The 23,731-nt window shown below is 43.8% G+C and overlaps 1 protein-coding gene across 1 annotated transcript in view; it reads left to right on the forward strand.

The window, feature by feature from the left end:
* The first annotated feature begins 463 nt into the window (after positions 1-463).
* LOC142276404 (uncharacterized) overlaps positions 464-23,731 on the forward strand; it is a 28,620-nt gene continuing 5,352 nt past the window's right edge. The window contains exon 1 of the mRNA XM_075332605.1: positions 464-4,480. Within this exon, the coding sequence (XP_075188720.1) occupies positions 464-4,480 (4,017 nt within the window). The remainder of the gene's footprint in view (positions 4,481-23,731) is intronic.

A 23,731-nucleotide genomic window follows, 5' to 3' on the forward strand; every position in this document is an offset into this window, starting at 1 on the left:
CACAGCTCACACACAACGTAGAAAACAAGAGACTCTTCAACAAACTGTGGACAGACAAGCACAAGATGCTACAGCTCACACACAACGTAGAAAACAAGAGACTCTTCAACAAACTGTGGACAGACAAGCACAAGATGCTACAGCTCACACACAACGTAGAAAACAAGAGACACTTCAACAAACTGTGGACAGACAAGCACAAGATGCCACAGCTCACACACAACGTAGAAAACAAGAGACACCACAACAAACTGCTGCAAGACAAGCTCAGGATGCAGAAGCCCACAGCCAACAACGGAGACAGGAATCCCCATCTTCCAAACTAAAAAGACAACAACATGATCGCCTAATTCATCACAAAAGAATGATCTACCATCTCAGCCAAACTCAACACAATATTCAACTTTTTACAGCCAGCAGAACACATAATGAAAATACAATTATTCAGCATTACTGTGGAAAGATGAATTCACTCTGCTCCAAATGCAACTCGCACAATTTTACCGATGAAAAACCAGCAGACAATCTGTTCACTCAATGCTGCCAAAAAGGGAAAATTCAGTTGCCCATACCTCAATACTCAGATCTGTTAGAGCAATTGATGAAAGGAAGTCATCCACACAGTAAAAATTTTATGGACAATATCCGAAGCATCAACAGTTCACATGCATTTGCTTCATTTGGAGCCAATATTGCACCGCCGCCAGGATTTGGCCCGTATTGTTTTAAAATTCATGGTCAAATTTACCACCGCACAGGGACACTTCATCCAGAAATGGGCCAAACTCCAAAATATGCTCAATTATACATTTTGGATCCAAATGAAGCAACAGAACAACGGCTGACTGTTCACGAAAACAAAAAGTGTAATACTGAAATGATGCATCAAATTGCACAACTTTTACAACAAATCAATCCATTTGCAGCTGCATATCGCATGCTAAAAGACGTAGAAGCCGAAGAAGAACAGAAGGCTATCACATATGGAACTTCAATGCCTTCTATTGTCATGGCCATTAAACAAGAACGTGGACAAGATCCACGGCGATACAACAAACCACGCATTAGTGAGGTCGCAGTAGTTTTCCAAAATGATGATGGAGAGCCTCCTTTTAACAGGGATATATTAGTTCATCTTCACCCAGACAAAAACAACCCTTTACTTCCTAAAACACAGCGGATTAGCATTTTGCACAGCAACCTTGATGCTCTTCTATATCCGCTTTTCTTTCCAAGAGGTGATCAAGGCTGGCATGAAAACCTACAACAACAAGGTACTACTAGAAGAATAACACAACTGCAATACTACAGTTTTCAACTCTCTGTCCGCAATCACTTTAATCCAATTTTAAACGGTGGAAAACTAACACAACAGTACTTAGTAGATGCATATGTTAAAATAGAAGCTAATCGCCTGAATTACATAAGACAAAATCAAAAAATCCTCAAAGTAGAAGACTACTGTGTTCTTCAAGAACATTTGCAACAAAAATCAATTGAAAAGGGAATACCTATTGGCAAAACAGTTATTCTACCTTCGTCATTTGAAGGAAGCCCCCGCAACATGCAACAACGTTATCAAGATGCAATGGCAATAGTCACTAAGTATGGAAAACCAGACATTTTTGTTACCATGACCTGTAATCCCAAATGGGTTGAAATCACCGAGCATCTGGAACCATGGCAACACGTAGAACATAGGCCTGACTTAGTTGCACGCATATTTCGGCTAAAACTAAAAAGCCTTTTACAAGACATCAAAAATGGCCTGTTTGGAACAGTCATAGCAATGGTTCATGTCATCGAGTTTCAAAAAAGAGGTCTACCACATGCACATATTCTCCTTATCTTAGACACCAATTCTAAGATTCACACTGAGGAAGACATCGACAACATAGTATGGGCTGAGATTCCTAACCAACAACAATATCCAGAGCTCTATGACATTGTAGTGTCTCATATGGTTCATGGTCCATGTGGAGTTCTTAATCCAGCAAGTCCATGCATGCAAAATGGAAAATGTACTAAAAAATTTCCAAAGGACTTAAAACAGCACACTGTTAAAGATTTAGATGGCTACCCATCATACCGACGACAAGATATTGAGAACATTGTTCACAAAAATAAACATATCAATAACTCATGGATAGTTCCATACAATCCATACCTACTAAAACGCTACAACTGTCACATCAACGTGGAAATCTGTGGTTCAATCAAAAGTGTTAAATATCTTTTTAAGTATATCTACAAAGGCCATGACAAAGCTAATGTCGAAATCCAACAGAAAACTCTGAACCATGATGAATCTTCAACTTTTGTAGACTCAAGATATGTCAGTGCTCCCGAAGCTGCGTGGCGAATATTTGCCTTTCCAATGCATTCACAGTCCCATGCCATTATACGATTAGCTATTCATTTACCACATCAACAACAACTTTATTTTTTTGAAGATGCTCAAGTCGAAGATGTGTCCAAAACTTTAACCACAACCTCAACATTACTAGAATGGTTTTTGCTAAACCAACGAGATAAAAATGCAAGGCAATATTTGTATCGAGAGATTCCAGAGCATTATGTTTGGAAAAAAACTTGGAATCCAAGACTACGTGGAGTAAGCACAATAATTGGACGCATGTATACTGTTAGTCTCAAAGATCAAGAAAGATATTGCCTTCGCCTCTTACTACTGCATGTCAGAGGAGCTACAAGTTATAACCATTTAAAAACCGTTCATGGAGTATTACATGATACATTTAAAGCTGCAGCTTTGGCTTTGGGACTTCTATTTGATGATACAGTTTGGAAACTTACTTTACAAGACGCAGTAACCCTACATATGCCTAAGCAACTTCGTGAATTGTTTGCCTACATTTGCGTGTTTGGCCCCCCTACAAACCCTGATCAACTTTGGACACTTTTCAAAGAAAATCTAATTGAAGATTACTGCTTACATCTTCACAACCAAACTGGTCATTGTTGCAAATGTGAAGCTTACGCCATGCAAGATGTCCAAAATATTTTATTACTACATGGAAAAACGTATGCTGACTTTAATTTGCCACACCCTGAAATACAACTTCCACAAGCTCCGCAGTATAATGAATCTTCAGAATTATTGTTAGCAACAGAGCTGAGAATCTCCTTAAATGAACAACAACAAATTGCATATGACACCATTTTAAGTGCCATTCTTAACCAAGGAAATGCGAACCCTAAATGTTTCTTTATTGACGGTCCTGGAGGAAGCGGCAAAACATACCTTTATGATGTTTTAATACATCACGTTAGAGGGTTGGGAAAAAAAGTGTTGACATCTGCTACAACAGGTATTGCAGCAAATCTATTAAACGAAGGTCGCACTATGCATTCACTATTTGGCATCCCAGTTCCAGTCAATGAAATATCCGTTTCACGAATCAAACAAGATACAGTAGCAGGAAAACTTTTACAAAATGCAAGTCTTTTAATAATTGACGAATGCACTATGGCCTCCAAATATGCTTTGACCTTAATTGACAGACTTCTACGTGAAGTAATGACCACAAAGGTAGCAGAAAAAAATGTAATTCCATTTGGTGGAAAAGTGTTTGTTATTGGGGGAGATTTTCGACAATGCCTTCCAGTTATACCAAGTGGAACAAGAACAGATATTATTGAGTCCAGCTTAAAAATGTCAGAACTTTGGAAAAACTTTACCAAACTCCAACTAATTAACAACATGCGATCTACTGATCCAGATTACAGCAAATGGCTTCTGAAACTTGGTAACGGTGAACTTACCAATCAATATAACCTTGGAGAAGACATTATAGAAATACCTGAAGACATGTTATGTAAAGACTGCATTGTAACTGAGGTTTTTGGACAACGTTTGAACATTGATATTAACGACAAAAACAATGTTAACAAAGCCTCTTCCTATGCAATTCTCTGTGCCAAAAATGAAGACGTTACTCTACTAAATTCCCGTGTAATGGATCGCATGCCAGGTGAATATAAGTTGTACAAAAGTGATGATTCAATCGATGTAGATAATGAAGATGAACGTGAACATTATCCCGTTGAATTTTTAAACAGTGTAACACCATCAGGAATGCCATCCCACATACTTCAACTTAAAATTGGAACCATTGTTATGTTGCTCCGGAATCTAAATACCAAACAAGGACTATGTAATGGAACGCGCCTTATTGTGACTGGAATGTATTCACACCTTATTCAAGCAAGAGTCATCACTGGATCAGCTAAAGAAAAGGAAGTGTTAATTCCACGTATTGATATATGTCCTTCAGACACTCGCCTTCCATTTAAACTTCGCCGTCGTCAGTTTCCCCTAAAACCTGCATTTGCCATGACAATAAACAAGTCACAAGGCCAAACTCTACACCGTGTTGGCATATATCTACCTGAACCAGTTTTTGGCCATGGACAACTGTACGTTGCGTTTTCAAGAGTGACAATGAGATGCAACGTCAAAGTACAAGTTCTTGACACACCTTTACAAGGAAAGTTACTTAAAGAGAGTGAAAAGATCTTTACACAAAATGTGGTGTATAAAAATATTTTTAATTAACTTTACACTGTTCATAACCTTCTTTCATTACAAGCCATGGACATCATTAAACATTAGACTCATCTATTAAAACTGTTCATATTAATCACCGATCATAAAAATATTTAACATGAACTAAATAACCAGGAATGTTTCCACAACCTCTTTCCATAGTACCCACTTACCTCATTGTTCCCCTGCTTTCTTCCCTAATAAAATATTCTTACCCCTCCCATCCTTTCATTTTCCTCTCATACAAAAAAAATTGTAACCATTTATAGTATATGAAATATATGTATTGATAGTTTGAAACCAATTCATTATCTAATAAATTATTGAAAATAAAATTGTTTGTTCTATTTGTCATTCTTAAACCAATAAACTATTTTAAGAATACTAAATTAAAACTAACCCATCCAAACAATTTATTACATTATTATTCAATCTGCTAACAAACATACACATTCTAGACTACCCGATGCGTTAGAATCGGGCCACCTTCTAGTATATATATATATATATATCCAAAGGAGAAAGAAAGTCGCACTCCAGATGCTCACCATATCACTCAGTCTTTATTGCAGGGGAAACATGAGGGTACAAGCGGTGGGGAGGGTGAGACAAGCCATACAACGCCGGACGACGGCGTGCCGTTTCGCTAGAACTTAGCTTCCATGGGTCCAGTGCAAACTGCCATGCAGCACCGCCCTTTTAACACAAATTGTGTGGGTACTGCATTAGCAGAGTGATTTAAAATGCAAATGCAAGTATACAATTAGTAGCTGCAAAAAACAGGTGAAGACTTCAAGGGTATTAACATATCACAGTCTAATACACATATCTCTCAAAATACAATAATATACAAAAGGCGGACAGAATCACAATCCCTACAAGAACAGAACAAAATTCTGATGTACAGTACAGCGAGCACAAAAACAGTAGAAATTATTTTAAATTAGTGAAAAAAAAAAAAAAAATTTCAGAGACAATGTATGCAATAATGTTAAAATGCAAAACAGTAGCTATTAATCAATGCCATGATCAGATAGTGCTAGCAAAACAAGGGTGTCACAGTCAGGATGTCATATAGTCGACATGCCAAAAAAAAAAAAAAAAGGTCTTTAAAGAAAAACTGACAAGTCGTTTCTGTCATTCAAACCTAGCGGTCCCATTGCGTTTAGATCCAGAATCAATCTGGATTCTTTTTGTAACAGCGTGCGGTGCGTGTCGCCGCCTCTGCTGCTAGGATTGACTTTAAACAGACCAGCAAAAGAAAGTAGATTGGAATTACTATTATGGCATTCCTGCATGTGTTTAATAAGTCTTGCTGAACCTATCCCTGATATTAAGGATTTGCAATGTTCCCTAAAACGGACGTAAAGGGGCCGGATAGTTTTTCCAATGTAATAAAAATTGCAGGGGCAGAATAATGCATACACTATATAAGTGGACTTGCACGATATGAAATCATTAACCCTGAGGTACTCACACCCCACTTATTACATCCCCCGTTTTATGGGCCGAACCGAAAGGACAATTCCCACATCTAAAATTACCCTTAATTTTTTTCTTGTCTAACCATGTCTTTTCCTTTGTGGGCACGAATCTATTTTTTACCAAAAGGTCGACTAAATTATGGCCTCTTCTGTAAGATACCAAGGGACCCTCTTTAACCAGGGCTCTAAGGTCTTTATCGTTTTTCAACAAATGCCAGTGTCTCTTTATGCTGGATCTCACAATGTCAAACAGAATTGTATTTGAAATTGAAGGTGCATCTATCCCCGGCGGCATTATGCGGCATTTTTCCTGGTATTTTTTTTAAAAAAAAATTTGCGAGGTCTATCACGATCATTCGTCGCCATCGCAGTCCTGTCCTGTTCTTTTGCTGGTCTGTTTAAAGTCAATCCTAGCAGCAGAGGCGGCGACACGCACCGCACGCTGTTACAAAAAGAATCCAGATTGATTCTGGATCTAAACGCAATGGGACCGCTAGGTTTGAATGACAGAAACAACTTGTCAGTTTTTCTTGAAAGACCTTTTTTTTTTTTTGGCATGTCGACTATATGACATCCTGACTGTGACACCCTTGTTTTGCTAGCACTATCTGATCATGGCGTTGATTAATAGCTACTGTTTTGCATTTTAACATTATTGCATACACTGTCTCTGAAATTTTTTTTTTTTTTTTCACAAATTTAAAATAATTTCTACTGTTTTTGTGCTCGCTGTACTGTACATCAGAATTTTGTTCTGTTCTTGTAGGGATTGTGATTCTGTCCGCCTTTTGTATATTATTGTATTTTGAGAGATATGTGTATTAGACTGTGATATGTTAATACCCTTGAAGTCTTCACCTGTTTTTTGCAGCTACTAATTGTATACTTGCATTTGCATTTTAAATCACTCTGCTAATGCAGTACCCGCACCATTTGTGTTAAAAGGGCGGTGCTGCATGGCAGTTTGCACTGGACCCATGGAAGCTAAGTTCTAGCGAAACGGCACGCCGTCGTCCGGCGTTGTATGGCTTGTCTCACCCTCCCCACCGCTTGTACCCTCATGTTTCCCCTGCAATAAAGACGGAGTTATATGGTGATCATCTGAAGTGCGACTTTCTTTCTCCTTTGGATTTATCTTGGTCTTCACCGCAAGTCTGCACCATGATCCCCTCCATGGCTCAGTAGGGCTCAAGTAGCTGAACGTGTAGTAACACACGGAGTAGGTGGTGCACCGGGACTCTTACCTCTTTCATATATATATATATATATATATATATATATATATATTTATAAATATATATATTTATAAGGAATATGATATCTGTCATTGCTAACAGGCTTTGCTAAAATAGTAAATACCCAGTATCAGATATAAACATCATATTTCTTTGTTACCCATGTTAGAGTTGGTGGGTCAGCAGTGCATCCACTTCCGCCCCTATGTACATTTCGCATAAAACGCTTCCTCAGGGGGCTATTGCAGATCAATTTTCCCTCTCCTTGTATGATGTGTTCGCCTAATGGCCACCGCTTGCAGTCTGTCCACCGACCGCAACGGGGAAGCACCGCTCTTCAGAGTTGCCAGCGCATGCACAGTGGCTATAGAAGCCAGGGCTTATACACAGCCCTAATGACAGCGGCGTGACCCAGCGGGCAGGTGGAGGACAGTGGGCACGCGCACCAGACTGCATTAAGCAACTTACGTCACATTCCCATATGCTGCACTATGATATGCGCTTGCTTACTTGCTAATCACTGTGCATGATATGCAAAGTTGAAGCGACCAAATGGTCTTGGACACCTATAAATTTATAAATTCCAAGTATGTGTGATGCCCTGGGCAAGCCAGGGGTCACAGGTCATGACACCACCACACCCTACACCCCGGATAGGTACACCGAAGCTAAACCAAAAATCCTTGTTGCCTTCCTCCAGGGGCTGATGTCCACACCAGGGGGTGGGCCAGGTGGTTGGCTCCGCCCACCGAGGAGTTCACAACCCTGGAGGCGGGAGAACCAGTCAGATCAGTTTAGTCAGAGTTTGAAGTGAGAGTGAAGTGGTAGAGGAGCAAGAGAGAGGAGTAAAACTGGAAGAGAAAGTGACAGTTGAGGAAGCCTGAAGTTGGTCCGGGTGCGTGCCCCGGACTGAGACAGCAAGGTCAGCAGACGGCGGTGACCGTCTGCAGGAGAGGCTGATCGGAGGTTGTCGAAAGGACCGTGGACGGGTGGTGGCCCGGCGGTACCAGAATGGTATACGAAGAGAAGCCAGCAACATTGGCAGGGGCCTTTCGGATCCCGGCAAGGCTAGGAGTCGCCGTGAATTTGCCAAATCCGTCAGTGAAGGGGACCTCCGGGTCTCCCAACAACTAAGTCCCGATTGAAGGCAACAGTCCAACCGTAGGAGAGAGACACCGCCACCGCCAAGGCACCAGTTTCTCAGGGCCAGCGCCTGCGGGTAAAGTGGGGCTCCTCCGGCCCATATCCAAGCCAGGGAGTGGGTTTTCCGGTGGGAACCCATCGCTACCAATATAGACTTACGTGCAGGAAAAGGGACCGTCATCGTCAACTACCGGGGAAAAGCAACAGCAGCCGTCCGTGGGAACCGTCTTTCCAGCCGTGTGTTTTACCGAGAACTGTGTCCCCGTCTCAGGCTGAGTGAGTACCACAGTGCCGTGAGGCACAGCGCTGCCCCGCATCCCTGCACCCCACCAAGCCCTGCACCGGCCCCGCCATCCCTCATCCCCCATCTCATCACTGGGCCCCGGGACAACCACCCCCTACCCACGGAGGGGAGAACCAACAACTTTGCTGCTCCCTGTCACCGCTCCCGGGATCCCCATACAGAGCAGCGGTGGTGTCCACACAATCACCACAACTGTGGGTGGCGTCACGGACAATAAACAATCCCAAAAACCAATCCCCATTCACTCACGGGCGAGGAGCGCCGCTCGAGTCCCCGGGATCCGGCCCATCGCTCGAGCCACCGAGCAGCAGCAGGCCGCAGCAGCAGCGGCAGCCGGACCCGAGCAGTGGGAGAGCGCGGCGTCCCCACCTCCGCCCGCGACATATGCCATACATAACGATTGAGACATATGGTAATTCATAACATGCATCAAGTCGTGCAATATGCAGAGAATATCCACGTCAGGAATATGAATCCATTAGAGTGGGTTCTTCACATACAAGGTGATCCTTAGGGTTGGTAGAAGTATACTGTAAACAAATACACAAATTAAAACCGATTAAAAACAATACAGGAAAACGGTGGAAGAGATCAAAGATAATGTACTAAATTGCATAAATGATCATTGCTGCGCATGATAACACAAGGCCTATATAAAATAAATAGACGTGACACTCTGAATAATTTTGATGGCATTAAATGGCCGTGACATTTATTAAGGGTTAAATAGCATATTAAAATTACCAATAAATAACCAAATCTTTATTAACCATTTCATCACCACAGTCCATAAACTAGTCCGCCAGCAAAGCTGACGACTTTTCCCTCTAACAAATGCCACGACGAGTGCGATCCTCCACGAGAAGTTCTTTCTCCAGGGATGGCGGGTGGGTGTTCTTCTTTGATCTTCAGAAATTCTGACAGCCAGCTGATGGAGAGCCCCTGCTTTTATTTACAAATTTCCCGCACTTTTCTAACAGCTGACCAATCAGCTGTTAGAAAAAACGGAAAATGGAAAATACCCTACCTATTGGAAAAATCTGCAAACTAAAATTCAAAAGCCCAAGCAATGATTACAGATTCTTCAAAGTAGTCTTTTTTTCTGACAATCAAGCTCAAAAGCTCCGCTTCCAACCTAGCAACTTTATCCTGAGGCAACCTACACTCCATCCTATCAGAATCAATAGTGATGCCTAAAAACTCCAAACACCGACAGGGCAAAGTCGTCTTCTCTTCCGCTATAGGAACACCAAACAAACACATCAACTCACGAAACTTAACTAACAACTTTAAACAATCCTCAGACTCCGCCTTACCAAGAAATAAAAAATCATCTAAATAATGCAGAATTTTCCCTTACCTCCCTCAACCTCAACAACCCAATGTAAAAATGATGAAAAAGATTCAAAATAAAAACAAGACAAAGAAAAACCCATCGGGAGGCATTTGTCAAAAAAATAGTGCCCCCTAAACTGAAAACCCAGAGAATTGAAACCCGAAGGATTCACTGGTAAAAGCCTGAATGCTGACTGTATATCTGATTTTGCCATTAAAGCCCCTCTACCTGCTTCCCTTAACAAATCCACAGCTTGATCAAATGAGGAATATTTAACCGAGACTATATCCGGCTCAATCTCAACATTTAAGAACCATATCTTGGAAACGATAAATGATGGAATAGACGGAAACTACCCTTCTCCTTCTTAGGGACTATCCCGAGTGACGAAAGCCGAAAATTCTTGAACGGGGGACTAACAAAAGGACCAGCTACCCTACCTAATTGAATCTCTTTTAGCACTTTGGAAGCTACCACTGACTCAAATTCATTTACTGAAAGAAGATTCTCCACCCAAATGCACCCTGACCCTTTAAACTCAGGAACAAAAAACCCGTTCACAAATCCATCCAAAATTAACTAAGCATTCTGTCTGACTGGATAGCGATCTAACCAACCCAGCATGTTTTGTACTATCACTGGTGTCACCGCCTTTAAATATGGACTCCTTAGTGTTGTGTTGTTGCTGTGTACTCTGGTTCTGTTTTTTGAAACATTTGAAGATGGCATGATTGCCGCCACAAAAGGAGCACTCATGTCGAAATCTGCAATTGGATGTAAATTTACATGACGACTCATTAAATGCAAAGCAGAAACCTTTTTTAACCATAGGATTATTTTGAGAAAATCTGTTAAAATTAGTCCTCTGAGGAAGCATAAGGTTTAGCCATAGACCGACGTCTTTTTGGCCCCATTGCATATTCCGGAGGATGGCTAATTTTTGACGAAAACTCTCATCATAATTCAGCCATGCAATGCCACCAAAACTGCGATATGCCTCTAATATGTTCTCCAGGTGCTGAAAAAGACCCGAACAAACTGCCGGATTCTTTTCACCCAAGACAGAAGAAAAAATGCAAAATGCCTGCAGCCAGTTATTGAATGATTTAAAGGCGGCCTTTTTCTTATCATCTAAATCCGTCTTCTCATCCTTTTTAACATTCTCTCTACTAGACGGAAGCAGAGAAAACAAATCAACATAATCCCCCTCGTAAATCTTATCCCTAACTGGCTGCGGCAAATGAAATCCCAGGGGGGACATGTCACATGTCAAAGCCTCCTTAAATAAAAAACCATGCAGAGACATGGACTCCTGACAACCACTAAGACCTGCACTACTCTCCCTAGCCACCGCCCCCCTGCTAACATTTCACATAACACTTTCTTCACTACAGCTTCTATACTAAAAGGAAGAGGGCTGGCACACGAGACAGACAGAGGGACATTGAAACTCTCACCCTGTCCTCTGCTCTGCAGTTCTCGGCCCTCCTGTGGACGTCCCTGGTCTCCAGCAGCTTCGCGCCTCAGGCTCCTGCCTCTGGCCTCGGCAAAGCACCTCCTCCTCTTCAGACGGGGACTCGGACCAGGGGGCCCCCGTCGCTCTTCTGGCCTCAGGAACGATCTTCCCCTATGATCTCCCGCTGCCACCAGGAATTTCAAATCCCTGGGCCGGTGCCGCGCTTTTACGGCGACGCCGACTAGATGACGTACTCTTCCTCTTCGTGGCTGCTCTGTCCGGCGCTGAACAATGACGCGCCTCCGCAGCCAGGATGGGCGGGGATGCTCCGGCTTCCGCTTCTTGCTCATTCTCACCGACTGCCGCTGGAAGGACGCTGCGCCGCAGGGACCGCCTTCTTTCCGGGATATCCGCTGTCAGCGCTGCCATCTCTTCTGGGTTGGTATGCTGGATAACCGCGGCGTCACGATCCTCAGCTTCTCCAACGTCTGCTGGCTGCCTAGACGCCTCCAGGCATTGTCTCAGCCAGGCTTCTCCACTGTCCTCGCTCGCCCTCTTCATCCGGTCTTGCAGCAGGCTCCCATCAGCTGTTCTTCTTTGATCTTCAGAAATTCTGACAGCCAGCTGATGGAGAGCCCCTGCTTTTATTTACAAATTTCCCGCACTTTTCTAACAGCTGACCAATCAGCTGTTAGAAAAAACGGGTGCGCAGAACCAGCCTAAACTGGTTTAACCAGTCTCCTCATGACAGAACACAGCTGTTCTTAACCCTTCACTCACCACACATATAGTGAACATAAAAACCTTTATTCAATAATAATGGCCATTCCATTGTATATATAACCAGGCCTGTGCCATCATGCATTCGCACGGCATACTAGCTACCGTGCTCTAAACAGAGAGCCAGATGGATTAATTGGGGACTATAGAGCTAGTACACAGGCATTTTTTAGGGGAAAGAGAGTCCAACTTATAAGAAACAAGCAAATTAATTGGTTTCATTTAATCCTGTAGGTGATTTAGTTTCTAATAGTGTAATCCATTTGCATTCTTGCTGTAATAGTTTCTTATTTATATTGCCGCCTCGAATCCCTCTGGACACATGTTCAATCCCCCTTACATTAAAGGTACAGGGATCACTATCATGTTTTAATTTGAAATGTCGAGGGATTGTTTTCAATTCCTCCAAATTGGAGATGGTTGTTGCAGCTACAATGTCGCGTACGTGTTTCCTTGTCCTGACTCTTAGTTGGCGTGATGTCAGCCCAATATAACTTAGGCCACAAGCACACATCGCATAGTATATCACCTGTGTGGTGGAGCAGGTGATATACTGGCGAATTTCAAATTCTTTGTCTCCCCTGATGACCTAAAGGTCACACACATATTGGCGCATGCCCTACATCCACCACAGGGGTAACACCCCTTAACCGGTGACCCTGTGTCAAAGGGCGTATTGGTAGTCGCCACGTAGTGGCTTCTAACCAATATATCTTTGAGATTTTTGCTTCTCCTATAGGTCATCTGGAGGTAATCTAGTATATACTTTTTCAGGATTGGTTCGGTCTGGAGAACTGGCCAATGGCGCTGCAAACTTCTTTTCACCTCTTCACATTGTGAATTATATGTTGTGATGAATCTGACATTATTGTTGTCCTTGGATACTCCATTGGAGGACTGGAGTAAAGTTTCTCATGTGAACTTCTTCACCCTATTATACCCTTCCTTTATGGATCTGTTGCTGTACTCTCATGACTGAAATCTCTTTCTCAATATATCAGCTTGAAATTTCTGTGGGGTTGAGCAAATCCGCTTCGTTCTCATAAACTGCCCAACTGGGATAGATTTGATAGTGACGTAATGGTGGCTAGACTCTGCATGCAACAGGGAATTGATTGCGGTGGGCTTCCTGAATAAGTCTGACTGTAGCTGTCGGTTGCTGTCAATATCGATCTTGATGTCCAGGAAGTCCACCACCTCCCTGCTATACACATAGGTCCGCCTGATGTTAAAATCATTCACATTGAGTTGGCCCATGAACTGCCTAAGCCCATCCTCACTGCCTTGCCAAATAAATAAAATATCGTCAATGTATCATGGCCAGAGGGGTATATGGTCTACAGCCCACGCGTCCTCGCCCCCCCGCAAACCACTTTCCCAAAACCCAAGAAAGAGGTTTGCAAATGAAGGCGCACAGGCCGCCCCCTTTGCAGTACCCCTCCGCTGTAGATAAAATTGCTCTTTAAAAGGAAAAAAAAATATGCGTTAGGATGAACTCAAGCAGCCCAAGGACCAACTCACATGTGCGACCATCCAAGTTGCTGTTCACGAGAAAAAAGCGGGCCGCCTCCAACCCCTGCTGATGATCAATGCAAGTATAGAGTGACTCTATATCTGCAGTCACGAGGTACATATCATCCTCCAAATGTATCCCGTTAATTCTGGTTAATACGTACGTGGTGTCACGGACGTATGATGGGAGAGCTTCTGCCAGTGGTTGCAAACAAAAATCCACAAATTTGCACACCGGGTCATAAAGGCCTTCCAACCCAGACACGATAGGTCTGCCCGGGGGTTCGGTGGCATTTTTGTGGATTTTAGGGATGAAGTAAGTGGTTGGTGTCTTAGGGTATTTAAATATTAGACCGTCATAGATTATTTTTTTTTTAGGGATAATGCCCTGCCATATAGTATCAGACCTAATTCAGCAGAATATGATGACATAGGATTTTTGGATAATTTTATATATGTGATTCTATCCCTCAACTGTTTCTGTGCCTCCTTCTCATACATCTTTTTGGGCCATAGGACAATGTTTCCCCCTTTGTCGGCTGGTTTGATGACAAGGTCATCGAGCGACTGTAATTCACAAAGTGCTGTTCGATCTCCCTGAGTAAGGTTGTCACTCAGTCATGCAGTAGAGATCCTCTTGAGATCATGGATAACCAGATCAGTGAAGATCTCCACCGCAGGAGATGCCGACATCGGGGGAAATGTTACCGATCTGGGATATAAATGCCTGGGGTATTTACCTTGGGTCGTTCCATCCTGCTCGTCCAACAAAAAATTCAAATTTCTCCAGGCTTCTTCTATTATAGAGTCTGACATGGTCGTATGGTCATCGCTGTTTTTATAATGCAGCTTTTTAAGAATAAATTTCCTTGATAAAAGATTAACATCTTTTATAACTGTGAAAAGATTAAAGCCATTAGTGGGTGCAAAGGTTAGCCCCCTCTCAAACAACTTTTTTTTTTATTATAAGTCAATACATGTTCTGATAAGTTAATCACCTGTAATTTGTTCGTATCATTTTTCTTGTGACTCTTCCTATATGATCCCGAGGGCATGCTTTTACTAGAGTTGTTCTGTCTCTTGTCCGTGGATCGCAAGGTCATGCCACTCCCAGACCCTGATTCTTGGTTCGTTGAACTTCATTGGACGTGCAGGAAGCAAACGACCCTGATCTTGATCCAGCGTTCTTCCATTTACCCCGCTGTCTCCTATGCCATCTATAGATGTTATTTTGGTTGTGATCCATAGTATCTCTCTGAAACTTTTTGATTTTAACATCGCTTACCTCTTTTTCCCACTTAATGGATTCATCTTCAATCTCAGAATTTAGTCTTACCAGCGCATCACTGGATAGGCCATCCTGTAGCTTTTTCTGTATTTGTTCAATTTCTGTATCCATGTCACTGACTGTTTATTTAGTTGTACTAGCAGCTCCATGAACTCTCTAGAGCAGGTGGTAGCCGCCTGTTCCCACCTATTCCTAAATTAATCATCCGGCTCCTTGAAGGCTGGAAAGACCTGCACTATAAAGGGTGCTTTACATGCTGCGATATCACTAACGATTTATCGTCGGGGTCATGGTGTTTGTGAAGCACATCCGGCATCGTTAGCGACATCGCAGCGTGTAACATGTACGAGCGACCTTCAACAATTGCAAAAGTGGTAAAAATTGTTGGTTTTGGAGAGGTCGTCCAAACACCAAATATTGTTGTCAGGTGAGTAACGAGGTTGTTTGTCATTCCTGCGGCAGCACACATCGCTATGTGTGACACCGCAGGAACGAGGAAACTCACCGTATCAGCGTCCCACCGGCAATGAGGAAGGAAGGAGGTGGGCGGGATGTTCGGCCCGCTCAACTCCACCCCTCCTCTACTATTGGGCGCTATGACGCCAAATGAACCGCCCCCTTAGAAAGGAGGCGGTTCGCTGGTCACAGCGACGTCGCTAGGCAGGTAAGTGCGTGTGACGGATGTAAGCAATGTTGTGCGACATGGGCAGCGATTTGCCCGTGTTGCATAACCGACGGAGGTGGGTACAATCGCTAGCGATATCGATACCGATATCGCAGAGTGTAAAGTGCCCTTAAGTCTCCGTGGTATGAGGTTTTTCTCCAGATATTTTTCTAAAAATGCCCTATTCCACCAGATTCTGGTTCTCTTGCACAGCAACTCCTTATATCGATCTATACTATTTTGCATCTCTCCACTGCTTTCCGTAGACACCAATATGGGCTCATCACTGAACACTGCGTTCATTTTTGAAAGCAATTAACTTTTCTCTGACTTCATAATCCATTTTATTCTTATTACTGGATGCTGTGAAAAACACAGAAATAATTAGCGACAAATTGGCGCCATTGGCCAGTGGCCAGTTCTCCAGACCAAACCAATCCTAAAAAAGTATATACTAGATACCCCTGTGGTGGATGTAGGGCATGCACCAATATGTGCAGGACTAAGACCTTTAGGTCATCATGGGGAGACAAAGAATTTGAAAGTCGCCAGTATCCACCTGATCCACCACGCAGGTGATATACTATGCGATGTGTGGTTGTGGCCACATTTTTATATGGGGCTGATATCACGCCAACTAAGAGTCAGGACAAGGGAACACGTACGCGACATTGTCGCTTCAAAAACCATCTCCAATTTGGAGGAATTGAAAACGATCCCTCGACATTTCAAATTAAAACATGATAGTGATCCCTGTACCTTTAAGGTAAGGGGGATTGAACATGTGTCCGTAGGGATTCGAGGCGGCAATATAAATAAGAAACTATTACAGCAAGAATACAAATGGATTACACTATTGGAAACTATGGGATTGAATGAAACCAATTAATTTGCTTGTTTCTTATAAGTTGGACTCTCTTTCCCCTAAAAAAATGCCTGTGTACTAGCTCTATAGTCCCCAATTAATCCATCTGGCTCTCTGCGCAGCAACGATCATTTATGCAATTTAGTACATTATATTTGATTGATCTCTTCCACTGTTTTCCTGTATTGTTTTTAATCGGTTTTAATTAGTGTATTTGTTTACAGTATACTTCTACCAACTCTAAGGATCACCTTGTATGTGAAGAACCCACTCTAATGGATTCATATTCCTGACGTGGATATTCTCTCAATATTGCACGACCTGATGCATGTTATGAATTACCATATGTCTCAATCGTTATGTATGGCATACTTGGAATTTATAAATTTATAGGTTTCCATGACCATTTGGTCGCTTCAACTTTGCATATCATGCATAGTGATTAGCAAGTAAGCAAGCGCATATTATAGTGCAGCATATGGGAATGTGACGTAAGTTGCTTACTGCAGTCTGGTGCGCGTGCCCGCTGTCCTCCACCTGCCCGCTGTCATTAGGGCTGCGTATGTGCACTGGCTTCTATAGCCACTGCGCATGTGCTGGCACCGTTGACGCGCGGCGCTTCCCCGTTGGGGTCGGTGGACAGTAGCGCGCATGCGCCGGCGTCAGACTGCAAGCGGCCGCCATTAAGCAAACACATCATATAAGGATTAAACACATAAATTTGGCCATGATTAATACACCGAGGAGATAACACAATAGCATCCCTCGGGGGTAATGCCAACTCCGAAAGGCATATCAAAAGAGGAGGAAAGGAGATAAGGCACAATTATGATTGAAAATATTAAGTTTTTATTGGTAAAGGTTAAAAGAACAAATACAAAACAGTACAAAAAGACATACAGAACATGGAATCGGTCACCAAGGGTGTGGAAAGGAGAAATGTTCCTTTATAAAAATAGTCTTTAAGGAGGTTTACTCTTGCCTTCAGAACCAGCCCCATATACCACCAGGTAATGCAACAAGCTCTTTTGAATTTAATGCAAGGTGCCTTCTACTCTCCTGCACACTCTTTCTGCCTTTGGTATTTTCCACTACTCAGTGCGTTTATTAGTATTTCAGCCATTAGGCAGAGTTGTGGCTGCTGAGATTACCATTTAGTCCTGTTTCTATAGTGATGAGATATAATATTTACTACAGAATTTTACTATCATTCTCTCACTATTATATGTGAAATTCACGTGTTGAGTCCCTGGGTATGGACCCATCAATGATGGGGATACCAGCATTTGGGAACATACAGGTCTATACCGATGAATTTTGAGTGCACATGTACACTTTATTAGTCAGCCCACAGGTCCAATGAAGGTCTGCACTGTCGCAATTCCGGAACTATATATATATATATATATATATATATATATATATATATATTTACAGCCAGCCGTTGCACTTTACTTACACCGCGACCATCATCTTGTAAATTTCGACAGCCCTATTACTGTTACCTCTGTTATTATCTACATCCAAATCCAAAGGAATAGCCAATTAGGCTTTATCTGTTCACTATACTCCTAGGGTTTGTATAATTTAACCCAACTTACAGCGTGTTAACCCTCTGCATCCTTGTGTGTTTTGTACACTGTATAACGTTGCTTACCGAAACTTGGGGGTTTCACTCGCTTGCAGCGGTATTAGGTAGCTTAGGCAACACAGGTATCACTGTCTCTTATAAAACCCAGCAGTTTATTTAATAGACTCAACATAAACTGCTAAACAAAATGTAACAAAGCCTCTCCTGGCTTAAAGGAAAATATAACATACCGTGGGCTTCCAGTCCAATTAAATGTCCATAGTGGAGTCTCCACACTCTGGCTCCTGCCAGCGAACACCACTCACTGTGGTTCCTTCCTGCAGCCTCCAGCCAGGCTGCAGTTTTATCCCCAGTCCTCACTTGGACTGATTTCCAGAAGTCTCTCTTCAGTCTTCACACAGACTGAGACCTCCAGCACACAATCTCCATGTGCAGCACACAATCTCCATGTGCAGCACACAATCTCCATGTGCAGCACACAATCTCCATGTGCAGCACACAATCTCCATGTGCAGCACACTCAGACTTTTTTCTGTCTCTAAAACTAACAGTCTCTTAAACCCAACCGGACACACCCACAGGTGGAGGTATGTGATTCTCCAGCCCTGTCCATCACGCCGCCCATAGTTTAAAGGGAAGCTAACCCTTAATTACAACCCAAGTCCTGTGAAACTACAGGTCCCACAGTCACATCTTCAGTTCAATAGGGCAGGGAATCCTTCTCCACTGCAACACATAGCGACCATCCACAACATTGGTGGTCGCTACCTCACAACTGTAACACTATATTTTTAATGTGTTTTTGTATGTCTATCACTTACTGCAGGGGTGGGGAACCTTTTTACTGGCAGGGGCCATTTGGAATTTCGTACTAACCTTTGGGGGCCGCACAACATTATCAACCTGAAAAATAACCCTGCTATATTTGGTCAAACAATTAATTAACTCACCCCTACTGTGGGGGCAGGAGCTGCTTCTCTTTGGTGCAATTGTGATGTTTGGTGATATTGATCATCTTGTTTCTCACAGCTGCTTTTCCAGGTTTGTCTCTGTCTGGAGATGCTGGGGGCATAAACATCACAGGAGGGGCAGGGGTGCATAAATTACAGGAGACACTGGGAGTTTATATCACAGGAGGGGCTGGGGCATATACATCAGTAGGGGGCATGGACAGCCCTGGCAGTGGCACAGACATGACTGGGGACAGGGACAGCACTGGGTGGCAGCACGGACTGCACTGGGTGGAAGCACGGACTGCACTGGGTGGCAGCACGGACTGCACTGGGTGGCAGCATGGACAGCACTAGGTGGCATCACTAGGGAGACAGACAGGTCTGGTGGAACATAGACATCAACAAGAGGGCACAGACTGGGGGGCATAGAAAGCAGTGGGAGGGTACAGACAGCAGTAGCGAGTTAAGAGCACTGGGAGGTACACAGTACTGAGGGGTGACACACAGCACTGGGGAGCATGGATAGCATAAGGGGGGCACAGACAGCACTCACCGTGGCATGGACAGCACTGGGTGCAGCATGGACAGCATTAGGTGGTGCGGACAGCACTGGGGGGGCGTAGACATCACCCAGGGGGTACAGACAGCACTAGGGGGGCACGGACAGCAGTGAGGGGTTACACCGTGCTTAGGGTGTACACACTGTACTAGGGAGTACACAGCACTGGGGTGTACACAGCATTAGGGGGTACACTGCATTAGGGGGAACACACAGCATTAGGGGATACACACAGCACAAGGGAATACACACAGCATTAGGGGGTACACACTGTACTAGGAGGTACACAGCACTGGGGGGTACACACTGTACTAGGAGGTACACAGCACTGGGGGGTACACACAGCATGAGGGGGTACACAGCACTGGCGGTACACACTGTACTAGGAGGTACACAGCACTGGGGGGTACACACAGCACAAGGGGGTACACAGCATTAGGAGGTACACACAGCATTAAGGGGTACACACAGCATTAGGGGGTACTTACTGTACTAGGGGGTACACACAGCATTAGGGGGTACACACAGCACTAGGGGGTACACACAGCACTAGGGGATACACACAGCATTAGGGAGTACACACAGCATTGGGGGGTACACAGCACGAGGGGGTACACACAGCACGAGGGGGTGCACACAGCACTAGGGGGTACACAGCACTGAGCGGGGGGGGGCAGCAATTGGTTGAGTACTCACAGTGAGGGGGGGGGAGTCACACACACAGCACAGTTTCGGGAGGCTGGTAAACCTGCTGCAGCTTTTCTGTGCCTTTATCGCAGCGTGCTGCTTGCTCCGTCCACCAGAGCACACTAGCACAGGCTGGGGATAAGCCTAGAATGGGTAAAGGAAAAGGGATTCTTCAGCTCACCTGTTGCCCGGACTGCTAGACCTTGCGGGTGCCTCGGATCCGCCGGTAAGTCCCGACCGGTTTGTGGAAGAAGGCAGAGAAGAAAAGGATGATCCGGCACTGATTCTTCTTTAAGATAAAATCTCCGTAATCTTTATTGGAAATATTAAAAGCATCGTGAAGGCCGAGGTATAAATCAATACATGGAAACTTTGCGCGTTTCGGACTACACCATAAAAACAGAAAGAGTCCTTAATCATAAGTGTTCCATGTATACCACAACATTACTAAAATAGACTGACCCGCTGGATGGGCGGAAGGGAGGGGCGGGATGTCATGATTGCATGAAAAAACAGGTGAACATCGCCGTGCATATGGACAAAAGGAACATCATACTGGGTCAATATAATCCTTAGTAAATAGTGCGTGATAAACCATAAAACATTCATTCATATGTTAATAATCATTTCAATAGAGGAGCTGACCTGAAATTGCAATAGGGCTGCAAATACAAGCCCCTATATATTCATAAGAATAGAAACGAAAAATTTCATGATACAGATAGAGCTAAAAATGAAATTAGATTATGTGGGTTAGTTACCAAAGGACCCAACCCTAGGTTGATAAGTAAATTATATGGAGATCACAAGTTAAATAAAATATAAATTTATAAGGTTCTCAACAATATTTGCAAAGTATATCAAAAAGCAGCTCCTCCAGTGAAAAACAGGGGGGGGGAGAGGACTTGTTCAATATAAATAAGCAAGCTCCAATATGTGCATATCGTCTGACGATAAAAAGACCATAAAAAAAAAATATATATACATCAGGATGAAACATGTGTGGAGCTTGACTGAAGGAATGCTCATTACAATATGTCCGAATTATGGCATCCGTGCAGGAATGGATGAATTTCATCAAAGAATGACTAGAACAAACACATAAGCATAAAAGCACCTCATTGAATGTCAGAAAACGGATCAGAAATTATTCTATATCTATCGATCTAAAAAATAAATCGCAAATCGGAGCGATAGTTAAAGCCACCTGGGTATCTTGTATTTAGCTTCAAAATCCATTTTGCCTCTGCCAAAAGCAGGGCTTGGAACCAGTCCCCCCCACGAGGTGGTCTGGGAACAGACTCTATACCCGTGATCACTAAGGAAGAAAAATCCGCTGAATGACATTCAATGTAGTGCCTGGTCAGACCAGATAAGGAGCGTTTCTTCACCAATGCAACATAGCTTAAGGAGGTCCTGTCATGAGCTGCTGAAGGTATGCGGACGTGCTCAGAGATCCTGGTTCTAAGTGCTCTAGAGGTGCAGCCGACATAGCCCTTGCGGCATAGTGTGCACGTTGCCACATAGACCACATGTGCAGAAGCACAATTAATAAACGATCGAATTACAAAGCTTTCTCCATTATTCCCTAATAGGGATTTGGTATTGTGCATGAACCTGCAAAGGCCCCATCGGCCGGACCCACATTTATAAGACCCAGAGACACTGAGCCAGGTTCTGTTACATTTCTTAGATGTGAACATGCTGGGTGCCACAAGGTTCCCAATGGTACGAGCTCTCTTGGCTACTATATTGACCCCCGGCTGAAGAACTGAATTTAGTATGGGGTCCTGACGTAAAAGGGGGATAAAACGCTGGATGGTCTGTTTAATTTGAAAAAAATCAGTGCTAAATGGTGTTGAAAAAGTCACACGATTTCTAGATACTGAGGAAACAGGGTGATCTTCCAACCGATTGGTTCTTTTTTTTTTTTTAAATTCTTTATTTTAATGACCGACTCGAGAACATACAAAGTAACACCTGCTCCACAAAGAACAGAATAACAGATTTCAAATATTTAACATTGACATGTAGCCCACCCTTCCGCACCCCTGTACATATCTAGTCGCTGCAACTGCTCGAGTCAGGCCCAATTTAATCCTTTTATGAACCAACCCAACAAGGGTGGAATACAGAACATAGAAAGAGAGCAAAGCCCGAAAAGAGTTTAGAACAGGTTAAGAGAAAGAGCTAAAGGGGAATAGGGGGGGAGGGGAGAATAGGGGAAGATAGGGGACAAAGAAGTGAGAAGAAGGGAGAGCGAGAGAAGAAAAAAGAGGAAAGGGGGAGAGGAGAGAAAAAAAAAAAAAAAAAGGGGGGGGAGAGTGTTTCCCCAGAGCCTCACAGCAGCCGTGGAACAGAGAGTAATCTGGCGTATTCCACCGAGTGAGTGAACTCCAACCATGGGAACCAAGTCCTATGAAAATCTTCCTGTCTGTCATTGAGAGAGGATGTCAAGTCCTCCATGTGCCTTAGGTCGTTAACCCTTGAAACCCACTGTGCCAGTGTGGGGGTGGTAGAAGACTTCCAGCCAAGCGGGATGCAAGACCTGGCAGCCATTACCAGAAATCTAAGCAAAGAGCGCTTGTATCTAGGAGCCGGGAGTTCCAAAAGCTGTAAGATAAACAGTTCCGAACCCAATGTCTCAACCGTGCCGGTCACCAGTCTAATTACCTCCCTCACTTCTGACCAAAACCGTTGCAAGGAAGGGCAGGACCAAAAGATGTGCACGTAATCACCCTCCCCCGAGCCACACCTCCAGCAAACGGGGTCAACTGAGGGGAATATCCTATGAAGTCTGGTCAGGACTCTATACCACCTAGTCAGCAGTTTGAAGTTGGCCTCCAACAGTCTGGAACTGATCGAGGTTTTATGTGCCATCATTAGGACGTTGTTTCGTTGCGTGTCAGATAGAGCCGTCCCAAGGTCCCTTTCCCACTGCCGCAAATAGACCGGGGTGGGCAAATCTCCCGGGTCTGATAGCAAATTGTATGCCAGGGAAAGTGAGTGCCGCAGGGCCCCCTCTCCCAAGCACAATTTCTCGAATCTTGTGGGAGGCCCAGCATACCGGGCGAAGCAGGGAAGGGAGCTCATGAAATGCCTCAACTGCATGGCCCTCCATCTCCCCAGGGGGTCCGGAGGCAGGAGACCACAAATATCCGAAAGAGATAGCCAGTCACCCTCCCCTCCCAGCTGGTAAGCTCTGAATCTGCCCCCCTGTACCCAGCTCCGAAAAACTGGGTCCAAGAGGCCAGGACGGAAATCCGGATCTCCTATAATTGGTGACATGGGGGAAGGCAACGGCAGG

Source organism: Anomaloglossus baeobatrachus, unplaced genomic scaffold (assembly GCF_048569485.1).
Source record: "Anomaloglossus baeobatrachus isolate aAnoBae1 unplaced genomic scaffold, aAnoBae1.hap1 Scaffold_398, whole genome shotgun sequence".
In the NCBI taxonomy this organism is placed as follows: domain Eukaryota; kingdom Metazoa; phylum Chordata; class Amphibia; order Anura; family Aromobatidae; genus Anomaloglossus; species Anomaloglossus baeobatrachus.